At 38.1% G+C, this 12,751-nt stretch overlaps 1 protein-coding gene across 2 annotated transcripts; it reads left to right on the top strand.

Annotated features, from left to right (window-relative positions):
- Window positions 1-1,929: 1,929 nt before the first annotated feature.
- zgc:162171 (uncharacterized protein LOC565931 homolog) lies at window positions 1,930-12,191 on the top strand. Of its 2 annotated transcripts, none has more exons than XM_023295311.3 (5): window positions 1,930-2,151; window positions 2,340-2,594; window positions 8,555-8,685; window positions 10,367-10,516; window positions 11,082-12,191. In XM_023295311.3, exons 2-5 carry the CDS (start codon window positions 2,402-2,404, stop codon window positions 11,283-11,285), a joined length of 678 nt encoding a protein of 225 aa, XP_023151079.1. In that variant the 5' UTR covers window positions 1,930-2,151; window positions 2,340-2,401; the 3' UTR covers window positions 11,286-12,191. The 2 variants fall into 2 exon arrangements, with proteins under 2 accessions (XP_023151079.1, XP_023151078.1); XM_023295310.3 differs by having other exon boundaries at window positions 2,297-2,594.
- Window positions 12,192-12,751: the final 560 nt, after the last annotated feature.

Below are 12,751 nucleotides of genomic sequence, written 5' to 3'. Positions count from 1 at the left end.
CCTTGTCACTGCAGAATATATAAAACTCTCAGAAAGTTAAGCTCCTCCAGCTAAATTCCTTCAAGACATTTATAATTTTAATCCTGCTTGTTGTTAAGCCACTATATAAATTGTAAAGCTTATAGATTTATACTCTGACTACTATTGGATATGTAAGCTACTTCCACAAAATAGTTTCTAAAATGTTAAATCTATCATATCAAAGGTTACACAACAAAGATAACAGTTACTTCATTACAAAAAATAGAGACTAGTAACATTTAGGATCAACTATCCATTCAATTCTGAAATCTCGCATAGAGTTGCAGTGACAGGATGTTTGTCTCCCTGCAAAATTACATGACTGGAGTAAAATCGCAAGCAAAAATTTGAGACTGTTTTGATCACAATAACTTCTGATTTGATGCAGGATTGTTTCTGTTTATTCTCCTTGTTTTAAGGTAAAAAGGAGGGTTTTTTTGCTACAGGATACAGCAGCTTTAGCGCCATCAGTGGTGGGTGGATGTAGCACAGGATTTCTGGAGAATTCAGAACTTCCTGCTGTTTGGGCTCCATCGATGGAAAACAAAAATTAAAGCTCCTGCTCAGTCCTCAGTATCATGAATTATGAAGGTGTAGATGATGGAGGATGTCTTTGTTCTCTTGATTTTGGTAAAGCAAAACCTGCAAACATTAGAAAAGTATTTGGTTCATGTGACTTGAATGTCAAAACACATGTGGACTACTTACAATCTAGTCAAATATTTACTGCATTCATGTATTAAACCTCAGAGTTCTTGTTCTTACTGTTTCCATTTTCTGCTGCTTGTAGTAAAATATTTTTCTCATTAAAGGTGCAGTGTGTAAGGTTTAGTGACATCTAGTGGTGAGGTTGCAGATTGTTAGTCTGACTCTCAGGATGTAGACTTGTAGTTTAAACTTGCCATTTCCTCCTCAACTTCCTCCATCTTTGTGTTTTTAAAATCTCCTTCACTATTGGAAAAGCCGACAACAACCTTTGAGCACCAACGTAGACGCAAAAAATGTCAAGGTTTGCTTGACATTGCTTATTTTTCTTGTTTTATTTTATTTTAATTTTTTGTGAATTCCTCCCTGTGCAACGGATTACAAAGGTGTCCATGATGGTCCTCGTGCAGCCTCCCCTCAGGACTTGTTTTTAATTTTTCTTGCACAGCCATGTCACCTCACAGATCCAGAACAATGCATCGGTTTCCACCAGACTTGGAGGTTTTGACACTTGATCCCAAACCGCCCCGGAACTCGTGGAAGGTCACGACCTGATGAAACCAACAGAACTACATCGTCTGCAAAAAGCAGAACTCCGATGTGCTTAACATGGAGACCTTCCTCGCGCTGGCTTCCCTTTGAGATCCTGCGTTGTTTTTGAAATCATCGCTTCTAGAACCTCAAACTTCAGCACTGGAGACATTTCTACTTCTACTTCCTCTGATGTTTCTCACTTGTTGGCTGCTTTTTGCTGATACATCCAACAATGACAATGTTTGATCTAAGACGTAGTTTGCCTCCGTTTTTGCAGAAGTGCTTGAAAACCCTCTCTTTCTAAAAATGATTTTCCCTTCTTGTTTCACTGCTTTTTTTTTCTCTGATCAGACACACCATAAAACACTATTCCTCTCTACATCCTCTGCTGCTGCTTTATCCGGTCGTCTTCTAGTGGATCACGTCTCCTCTTCGCATCTAAATTCTCTGAAATGAAAAGGAGGAAACCTGCGAAGATCACACAGACCGGACAGTGTTTCTGTTCCTGTGCATGAAACAGCATTTAACACACTAATGCATGAAACACACACACACACACACACACACACACACACACACACACACACACACACACACACACACACACACACACACACACACACACTTACAGTGGTGGGCGTGGTCAGGACAGACAGCTGACTGTCTTCTCTGTTGACATGGCAGCAGATAAGACCGCAAGCAAAACTAACAGCTCTGTCGTGTCTTTTTCCCTCTCCTTTTACGCACAAGAACTTCTGTTTTTTAAACTTTGCCAACTTGCCTGAGACGCGCACAGAAACCTGGATACAAATTCTTGGACATTACCAACAAAAAAAACAAGAATCTGATCACTATTTACTCCTCTGCGGGCTGCTTTTGACTCCGGCAAAGGTTTGTAGCGACTTTTCTTGGTTCCAAATAGACGCTTCTGTGCATATAACGCGCGTTTTCTGTCGTTTTGGTTTTGGAAAACATGCTTAGAAGTTGAATTTGTTGCCAAGAGTCAAGTTTATTAAAGTGCGTCTCTGTTTTCCAGCTGTTGGCCTTCATGCATGACCTCGGTTCTGCTTCTTGTTCAGCTCCTGATTGGAGACATCACTGTGCCATTTGTGCGCTCTGAGCCGGAGCGGCAGCGGCGATAATGCAGCAAGAACGGCTGCTCAAAGTGTTGGTCATCGGCGACCTGGGAGTCGGAAAGACGTCCATCATAAAGCGCTACGTGCACCAGGTGTTCTCCCAGCACTACCGGGCCACCATCGGGGTGGACTTCGCCCTCAAAGTGCTCAACTGGGACCAGAAGACGATGGTGCGGTTGCAGCTGTGGGACATCGCTGGTGCGTAAAAGTGAAATATCTGTGGAAAAGCTAATATTTGCTCTTTATCTGCGCAGACAAACAGACTTTGAGTCGCTCAGGAAATAACAGGATGTCGCAACAGTGCCATAATCAGGGCAAAATACACAAACACCGCATATTCATAAACAGGAAATTCTCAGGTTTCATACCCTGATGCTCTTGAATTTGGATTCAAAAAAGCTTTAATATGCATTTAAAGTAAAATATGTGTTTCTTGACATTAACAAATGTGAATTATTTGGAATACAGCCAAATACAATTGAATTCATGTATTTAAGCGCAACTTTTGGGTTCTTGTCCTTTCTATTTCCATTTTCTGCTGCTTTAAGTAGAATATTCTACTTTCATTAAGGGTGCAGTCTGTAGGATCTAGTGGTTAGGTTGCAGAATTATAATATTTATATATTATTCTGACTCAGAATGTAGACTTCATGTATAAGCCTGCCATTTCCTCTGCAACTTTCTCCATCTTTGTGTTTTTAAAATCCCCTTTATTGTGGGAAACACCAGAAACAACCTTCGAGCACCAATGTAGACGCTAAAAATGACAAGGTTTGCTGAAAATTTGAAAAAAATCATGCAGTATGACAATACTGCATGTTTTATTTTTAATTTTTTGTGTGTGAAATGGTTCGACACATACAAAAATAGACACAAAACAATCATTTTGTGTCTATTTTGGGTCATTTTGTGGGTATTTTTGGTCATTTTCTGTCTATTTTGTGTCTTTTTGGTCATTTTGTGTCTCTTTTTAGTCATTTAGTGTCTCTTTTTAGTAATTCTCTGTCTATTTTTGGTCATTTTATGTCTATTTCAGTCATTTTGTGTCTATTTTTAGTCATTTTCTGTCTATTATAGTCATTTTCTGTCTATTTTAGTAATTTTCTTTCCATTTTTTAGTCATTTTGTGTCTCTTTGTAGTCATTTTGTGTCTCTTTTTGGTCATCTTGTGTCTATCGTCACTGTTTTTTCAGTGACGATTGTAGTTGGTTAAAGAAATACAGAAATACAACCAGTTTTTCCCATAGTAGAATGATAATGAGGTACCGTCAGACCATACTTTATTCACAGCGCAGCGTAGGTCGGTCTGCTTTGTCAGACTACAGCCAAACGAATGCTTCTCTCTTCACCAAGTCCTTCTCAGTATGTAGGAGAACCTTTAAAAAGCAAAACACCCTTTACAGGTAGAGCTTCTTTTGTCCATTCTCAGCTACCGTAGAAAGATGGCACTGCAGAAATGTAAAGAACTCATTCTAAGGTCCTAAAAAAATGAACAAAATGTCAAAATAGATTCAAGTTTCATAGCTGTAGTGGAAGAAGCATCTCAAAAATACCTCAAATATACACAAGTAAAAATTGAGTGCCACTACACTGTTAAATGCTGTATTTTCCAATGCAACCATGCAACATGTACCTCAAAACTGCTCCAATGTCTTTCATTTTAATGTAATTTCATAGAATTATGCAGCATTTTCATGTTGTTGCTGGTCGACGGGGACATAACTGAAAATATGTTCAACAGAAAATATCAACATGAAGCAGCATAAAGTGGAAATATTGTACCTCAAAATACATTCCACAGGTTTGCAGGTCTGATATAACACATTTTTAAGAATGCGTGTTTAAGTTTTCATGGCTTTCTTTTGCTTAGATGCAACAAATTTGTGGCACTTGTTTGAACGTTAACAGAATTTTTCAACATGCTACCAGGAAGTTTCTCACTTGCTGGCTGCGTTTTGCTGATGCATCCAACAATGACGATGTTTGATCTGAGATGTGGTTCACCTCCGTTTTTGCAGAAGTGCATGAAAAAGCTCTTTTTTGGTGTGAAGTTTTTTCCCTCCTTGTTTCACAGCTTTCCCCTCTCGACCACACACACTACAACACACTACTCTCCTGTCGCTGTGTGCTCAGTGGCGGCTGATAAGAGTCATTTACATGTTCATCCAGGAGGACTTTAGACTGGAGCTGGTAGATTATCCTCGTCGGTGTGAAGGAGATAATTGCATCACTGTTTTGTGTGATGAGGTGGTGTTTCTCCAGATGAGGTGATGCTGATAACGATAAGGTCGTGGAGGAGTTTTACGGTTACAAATGTATAGATAAATTAAAAGGAAAGTCATTTTTTGTTAAGTTTTTTTTAAAAAGATGCAGCTTTTTTCTTTTTTTTTTGAAACACTTGCTTTCATTCAGGATTGTATTAGCAGATTTCCAGTGGGGGTTTTGTATTGAATCTATGGTTTACATTTCAACCACTCAGTTATTTATTGGACTGCACCCAGGAAAAAGCACGATGCACCCTTGAAATTCAGACTGGAGATATTAAAGGAATGATGTTATTCTAGATCCTGCTGCTGTCTGATGCTTCTATCAATTCAGAAGAAAGATTCAAGCAACGAACTAAGCTTCTGCTTCCGTCAAAAACTGATTAAATTCCTCATAGGTCAGTCGCATTGATCTGGCCTGCTCCGTCTTAATCACCGTAAAGATTTGCGTTTAAAATGATGTTATTGACTCAGAAGAGCTACAGGATAAACAAACAGGGTTAACAATGGAGTTGCACTGGAAGAGCTGAAGGATAAAAGCAGTGCTACATGACGTGGACTGTTGCATCTGAAAGGCTGTGAAGAGAAAAATACATCTAACAGGGTAGTTGCGCTGGAAAATACAGCATTTAATTGTGGAGTTGCACTGGAAAATATAATGTCTGAGGCAATGGAAAATACAGCACTTATCCCTCCTGTTGTCTTCAGTTATGGGCATCAAAAAATTTCATTGTCTGAAGATAATCCAAAAATTCAGCAAAAAAATTCCACAAATGTCTGAAAACTTGCAAAACCTTCAGGAAGAAAATTCCAATAATTCTCCCTTAAAAGTTTTATTTTTCAAAAAATCACCAAATTTGGCAAGAAACTTCTTGTAAATATTTTTTAAAAACAAGTAAAAATCTTCCAAGAAAACATCCTAAAAATATCTAAAGTGATTACATATGTGTCAGTAAAATTTATAATATTTTCTTTAAGAATATTCACAAAAAATCAACCAAAATCCAGCTGGAATTTGGTTGATTTTTTTGTGAATATTCTTAAAAGAAAATTTTTAACATTTCTTTTTTTCCACCAAAAAATGGATTTCCCAAAAATGTTGAAAATGTGGACATCAGAAGTTTCACAGTGAAAATATGTTTTTTTCCACATTTTCAAACTTTAAAACGAGTCAGTTTTGACCCGCAGGACGACATAAGGGTTAAATTATATATTTGCACTGGAAAATACAGCCTTTAATGGTGTAGTTGGGCTGGAAAATACAGGGGTTAAAAATTTAGTTGCACTGGATTGAGTGTGTGTCTGAAAGGGGCTCTACTGAGCTTTATTAGTTGTGATGAACATATGTTTTTGTTAGCTTTGGATAAAGTCAGGTTTGCTCTGTTTTCAGTCTTTATGTTAAGCTAAGCTAAGCTAAGTAAAGGTCTTCATATAGACCCATGTCTGGTGTCAATCATCTCAGGAAACTCTGAACAAGGAAGCAAATGAGTGTATTTCCTCCAAATGTCAAAGCATTTGTGGAAGTTGATTTGGTCTATGTGAACAACAAACATTTTCTGCATGAATCATGTGGAAACCTTCAAGATGTGTGGTGAGGGAAACCACAGCTTACATGTTTTCATGTTGCAGGACTGAAGTTGTTGAACGCTGACAGTACAGACTGGTCACTGCTGCTGTTTTCTGACTGTCAGGGAAAGACAAAGATGACATCTGTTGTTAGGAGATGTCTCTCAGTGCAGTGTGTGTCCAGTGTTTTTTCAATCAGCTGTTTGTCGCGCTGTGTCGGTCATGTGCAGTGTGTGTGTGTGTGTGTGTGTGTGTGTTTATGTGTGTCTTCATCAGATGCTCACTTGCTGATTCACCACTATATTAAGATCATGTGGAGGAAGTTAGCTACCAGGATAGAGACTTATTCTCAGCTGAACACAGGCAACAGTGATCACACACACACACACACACACACACACACACACACACACACACACACACACATGGATGCAAGAAAAGATGTATTTTTCTGCAAACATGCACTCAAGATCTAACTAAATTTCATCTTTGTCTGTTTCTGATCATTTTCGAAGTCATGGTACAAGTCGGCAGGGTGAAACTCTTCAAAACTCTTCAAGAAATGCCTTCATTACAGTGAATTAAATGTTGTGTTTTTTTCAAATTAGATACGTATGTATATATTGTAGGATACAACTCTTGCATAAAGAGAGGTGTCATCTGCATATAATGACATTTTGCTGCATAACCAGGTCATTGGTGAAATAACTCAAACCCTTTTTAATTATTTTCTTTGCTGGAGTGTTATTGCGAAACCTCAGGTAAGACTGTTGCATAATTTAAGTGTAGACATGAAGTTAAACTGAAAATTCCTTGTTAGTAAAAGCCTGATTGTTTTAACCAACTAGGCATTTTCTTTGATTCTGACAAAAAAAATCATGTGCATGCAATGGCATTTCCTGTTTCTATTTGCTGTTGTAGATAGATAGATAGATAGATAGATAGACAGACAGACAGACAGACAGACAGACAGACAGACAGACAGACAGACAGATAGATAGATGAGAGTTTTCAATATGTATTTTGTCCTATTTTAGTTGTTTTTGATACTTGTCTTCATGACATTACGTATGGTAGGATGCAACTCTTATTTAAAGAGAGGTGTCATCTGCATATAATGACATCTTTTATCTTATTGCTCAGGTGTCCAGCAAAGAAGAAATCAGTTGAAATGTCAACAAAACAGAAACACAGAATAAATTACTTTAATGCAGAAATCTCTGAAATGAAACTACCAAAATCTGTTTTCTTGTATGACCCCATCACTCAGTCATAATTTTGAGTTTTGTTCAGTTATTTCCTGTTTTATTTTGGAAAGATCCTTGTCCTTCCATGTCCCTTGTTGTTTCCTTTGTCTCTCTGCTCTTTTGGTTGTTTAAATCAGTTACACCTGTCTTCTCTCTGTGTATAAAAACTTCTTTTCACAGTTTATCCTGTTTGCTAATCTCCTCTTCTACTACCTGATTCTCCTCGTCTGCTTCTGGTTTGTGACTTAGTTTTTCTACCATTTTCACTTTCCTCATGCCCCTTTGGTTTGTCCTGTTTTTGTGCCTTTTTGGCTTGTTTTCTCAGTATTTTCATGTTGTGGACTTTACTCAGATTCTCAGTCGTCTTGTGTTTGATTAAAATTTGCCACATCCTGTCTGCCATCTTGGGTCCTACCTTTCTAGATCCTCCTTGACACACTCATGATAAAATATTCTCCAAACCAGCTGCTGGAAAATCCTGCATTTTTTTTAACCTTTTTAATATGTTCATATGGAGTTTAGATATGTATGTAAAGATATGTAAAGAGCAAAATAAGCTGTCATCGCCATGGCTGTCTCAAAAACACAGACTTTTAAGGTTTCATATGTAAAGAACTGATCCTGTTCGCTTACAGATTGCGACTTTTTGTATCATTTTCCTTTTCTGACTCAGTTCTCCATTTAAATGCCATTCCCAGAGAGTCGTTTTACTGTGTTTGAGGATTATTCTCATTAGAAAACTTTGAAATTTCTAACTTTGATCCACACAGATGAAGTTTTGAGGGTTAAATCAGTGGAACTTTAAATTAAATTTGATGGCCGGTCAGGACTTTCTAAAAGAAGGTGCCTTTGTCTCTATTTTAAGTTTGACTGTAATGAAGTTTAAGTCTGATGTAAGTATAATGTCAGGTTATTTCATCAAGTCATTTGAAGTCTCAGATGGGTCCTTGTGCAACCATGAAGTCATGACATTTGAATTTTTGAAATGAAATCCTTGAACTCGTGTGTGTCTTCATCACAAATGTTGGAAACGGCATTCACTTTGTTGTTTGTCTTCTGTTTTTCTGTTTTGCTTTAAAAGGCCAGGAACGATATGGCAACATGACCCGGGTGTACTACAGGGAGGCCGTTGGGGCGCTGGTGGTGTTTGACATGACCAGATCGTCCACGTTTCAGGCCGTCCTCAAGTGGAAAGGAGACCTGGACTCGAAGGTAGAAGAAGCTCAAAGACCCATCCTGGTGTTTTATTTCCATTTTCTGTTAGTTTAAAACCGCTAAATCATCTGGTGGTTAAGCTTGTGTTGACTAGTTTAGAGGTTTTCTACCCATTGCAGTTTTCTTATGCAGCCACAGCTGGTAAAACTCAGTTTGAAAGATGAATGTTAATCAGCTAAAATGAACAAAGTATTTAAAATACCTTTAACACTAACCCTAAAATATAGATTATAGTTCATATATTATTCTGTAAAACCCCAACATCTCCAGGCTGCAAACAAAACTGTTTCAGAGCCGTTACCTGGCATAGATTGATACATTATCTAACAAGTTGATACCAAAACATGCAGAGAAAAAGAAAAATAGACCTACAGCACTCTGAAAAAGTATTAGCCCCCGACAGAAATGTTGCATTTTTTCAAAATTGTCACACTTAAATGTTTCAGATCATCAATTTAATTTTAATATAAGACAAAGATAACCTAAGAAAACACAAAATGCAGTTTTAGATGGTAATTACATCATCTTGCCCTATGTGAAAAAGTAATTGCCCCCTTAGCTACCAATCTACCCAATGACCAAATTCATTCATCAGTTGGGTTCAGTTTCTCCATCCACACTCACATATGATTACTGTCAGGCTTGTTGAACCTAAACATCACTAAATAGAACCTGTCTTCATTGTGAAGTAGCTAAAGGCTCTGAAAAAGCAGCACATGATGCCACGTTCTAAAGAGATTCAAGAACAGATGAGGAACAAAGTCATTGACATTCATCATTCTGGAGGGTTCCAAAGCCATTGCTGAGGCTCTGGGACTCCAGAGAACCACAGTGAGAGACATTATCCACAAATGGAGAAACATGGAACAGTGGAGAACCTTCCCAGGAGTGGACCAACCACCAACATTTCTCCAAGAGCATCAACATCTAATCCAGGAGGTCACAGAAGAACCCAGAGGAACATCTAAAGATCTGCAGACCTCTCTGGCCTCAGTTAAGGTCCATCTACATGATTCCACAATAAGGAAGACTCTGGGAAGAAATGGATCCATGGGAGAGTTGGAAGAATCAAACCACTACTGACCAAAAAGAAAATAAAAATTCATCTGGTATTTACAAAAAAACATCTGGATGAGCTCCAAGACTTTTGGGATAACATCCTGTGGACTGATGAGTCAAAGGTGGAACTTTCTGGAAGACATGGGTCTATTCCATCTGGTATGAAGCTAATACTACATTCCACAAGAAGAACATGATACCAGCAGTGAAACATGGTGGTGGTAGTGTGATGGTTGGAGGACCTGGACGACTTGTCATCACTGATGGAGCCATGAATTCTGCTCTCTATCAGTAAATCCTCCTGGAGAACATCCACCATCAGTTCATGACCTAAAGCTCAACACTAATGGTTTATGCAGCAAGACAAAGACCCAAAGACCACAAGGACGTCCACCTCTGAGTGGCTCAGACAGAACTAAATGAAGGTTTGGAGGCAATTCTTTTTCATAGGGGTGATACAGGTTTGTGGTTTATCTTTGTCTAATATTCAAAAAATATAACTATTAGTTTGGTGATGTAAATATGTAAAAATAGATGATTCCTGTGGTGTGGTGGGGGCGCGTAAATACTTTTTCAAAGTGCTGTTACTTCTTCTTCTGTCTCTTCCGGGTTCGATCAGGTCGCCCTGAGCAACGGGAGGCCGGTTCCAGTCGTCCTATTGGCCAACAAGTGTGACCAACGTCGTCACGGTTTGTGCCCCAAACTGCCCAAACTGGAGAACTTCTCTCAGGAGTACGGCTTCGTCGGCTGGTACGAAACCTCGGCCAAGGCAAGACAGGACTTTTTCTGATTTCCTCTATTAGCTGCTGCACGCTTTCACAGTGAATTCTTTATTAGCTTCTGTTTCTCCATTGACTTAATTAGTTGCTCTTATTTTAACGCCAACACCCCTCTACTCTTGCAGTTAAACATAACAGATACACTGACTACTGATTGTTTTCATCAGTTAATCATTTTTAATTAGATTTAAAGCAATGGCTGCTCAGCAATTTCTCTAATCTCATTTTTTAAAATTATAAACTGAATATATTTTGGATTATAATCTGTTGATTTAGTGGGAAATTAAGGGGTTGTCTTCAAGCTCAAACTACCATTGAAAACCCTTTTCTGTGTGTTTTGACTCTTTGGAGAGTGAATACACCTGAACTTTTGCTCTCCTTTTGTATCCCGAACAGGGAAAAGGCAGCTTTTAGAGATGTTCTTTTCAAACCCAACAGCTTTAGTCGATTGTCCGGACTTCCATGGACAAATGTTACCTTCACATTTTCTGATTTTCTGTCTGTCATTACGTCTCCTTCTTCTCTAAACCCTCGACCTTCGTCCTCATCCTCCAGGACAACACCAACATCGACGCCGCCATCATGTGTTTGGTGAAGAACATCATGTTGATCGAAGAAGAGAAAACCCTGACCGAGGCATCCATTGAACCGGACAGTGACATCATAGTTCTGCCTCGCTTCGACTACAACATGAAGGAGAAGAGACTCGATGGATGTTCAGGTTGCTCCTCGATTAAACCCAAACACGGAGACGACTGAAGCAGGAGAGGAGAGATCATTTAAGGGATGAAGTTTCAAGTTGCATCTCTTCCTTCCACACTCACTTCTTTCATCAGAGAACTTGATGGAAACTGTTTTTTAATTCCAAAATGAGAACATTTCAAGTTAAAACCTCTTTCTGTCTGTGGAGGATAAAACAATTTTTTCAACCAACGGGCTGAAAAGTTTGTTACGTCACCTCAAAAGTCTTTTATGGGGGTCTTGACTTGCGTCCGAATTCCATTCGCGTTGAAACGTGATTCCGCCGTAAGTCGGAACTCACATACGTACATAAGTGGTGTACAACTGGCGAATGTTGACATGCCGTCTTCTTCATATAGCGCTGCATGATGATGTGTTCATCCGCTCCGCTCGCCAACTAGTTCCTGCACAAAATTTGTTTTAACATCGCAAAAGCCGTACGATGGAATTATGGAAGAAGACTTTGTTAAAGAATTTATGGGAGACGGCAACCTAACCACGAAACGCCGTAGGTTGAGGACGTCGTGAACCGAGGACCTGCTGTATTTGGAACATGTGGAAACAGACAGTTTCTGGTTTGAAAGAAAAACTGAAGTGAGGAGAGAGGTTTTGTTGAAGACGAAGGACATTTATGGCATTTTGAAGGTCTTCGTTGTTGAGAAAAGCCGCTTTGTTCTGTTCATAACTGCTTCAACAATCATCCTGTACATCAAGCGTTTTGCATTTAAAGGAAATCACCTTCTGTATTTTTCGCTGAATGCTCCTGATTTATTTATGAAATTTGTAAAAGGTAATTAATAACTTAAATTGTTTCTCTTGTGTTGTCTGCTTCAGTTTCTCTTCAGTTCCAGAAGATCTGTTGAGTTCTTAAGGAGGTTTTTGACTACTGGTGGTGCTATTGAGCAATTAAAAATTTTCACAAAACCAATTGTCTGCTTTATTAGAAACCAAATCAGGAAGCATTTAGCTCATCGTGCCAATGTGTAGAAGTTTATCCTGCGGGGAAAAAACTGCTTTTAAACTATATTTTGGGGCAAAAATTACCATTTTTTTTTGACTGATGAGCCTAAACATGCAGATTTTCTGCTCTGATGAGACTGAAAATTGCAGTTAAGGCTCCCTAATCCCTTTGATTTAGTCAGTTAATTATGTTTTAAAAATAATTTTGCAAGTTCTATATGTAGAATTTTGTTATTTTATTTTGTATAGTGATGTAGAGTATTAATAATAAATAATATCGAGCATTTTAACCTCAACATTTAAACTTTATACAAAATATTTAAACTTTAATGTTGTCACATAAATGTGTTTTAAATAATTTTGCCAGATCTATATGTGTATAATTTTGCTATTTTATTCTATATAATGATGTAGAGTTTTAATAATAAGTAATACTAATAACTAATAAGTAATATTAAGCATCTTAACCTCAACTTATAAACAATGTTTAAACATTAATATTTCATTACATCGGTTAAATTTGT

The sequence above is a fragment of the Amphiprion ocellaris genome, chromosome 23, assembly GCF_022539595.1.
Source record: "Amphiprion ocellaris isolate individual 3 ecotype Okinawa chromosome 23, ASM2253959v1, whole genome shotgun sequence".
In the NCBI taxonomy this organism is placed as follows: Eukaryota; Metazoa; Chordata; class Actinopteri; family Pomacentridae; genus Amphiprion; species Amphiprion ocellaris.
Note: the sequence above shows the minus strand (reverse complement) of the source record. Positions and strands in the feature narration are given on the sequence as shown.

Excerpts from the sequence above, each read along its gene's own strand:
- zgc:162171 (XM_023295311.3), top strand. The coding sequence starts at position 2,402 with ATGCAGCAAGAACGGCTGCTCAAAGTGTTGGTCATCGGCGACCTGGGA. Across the intron at positions 2,595-8,554 it reads GCAGCTGTGGGACATCGCTG|GCCAGGAACGATATGGCAAC; the intron begins GTGCGTAAAAGT and ends TTGCTTTAAAAG. Across the intron at positions 10,517-11,081 it reads GGTACGAAACCTCGGCCAAG|GACAACACCAACATCGACGC; the intron begins GCAAGACAGGAC and ends CTCATCCTCCAG.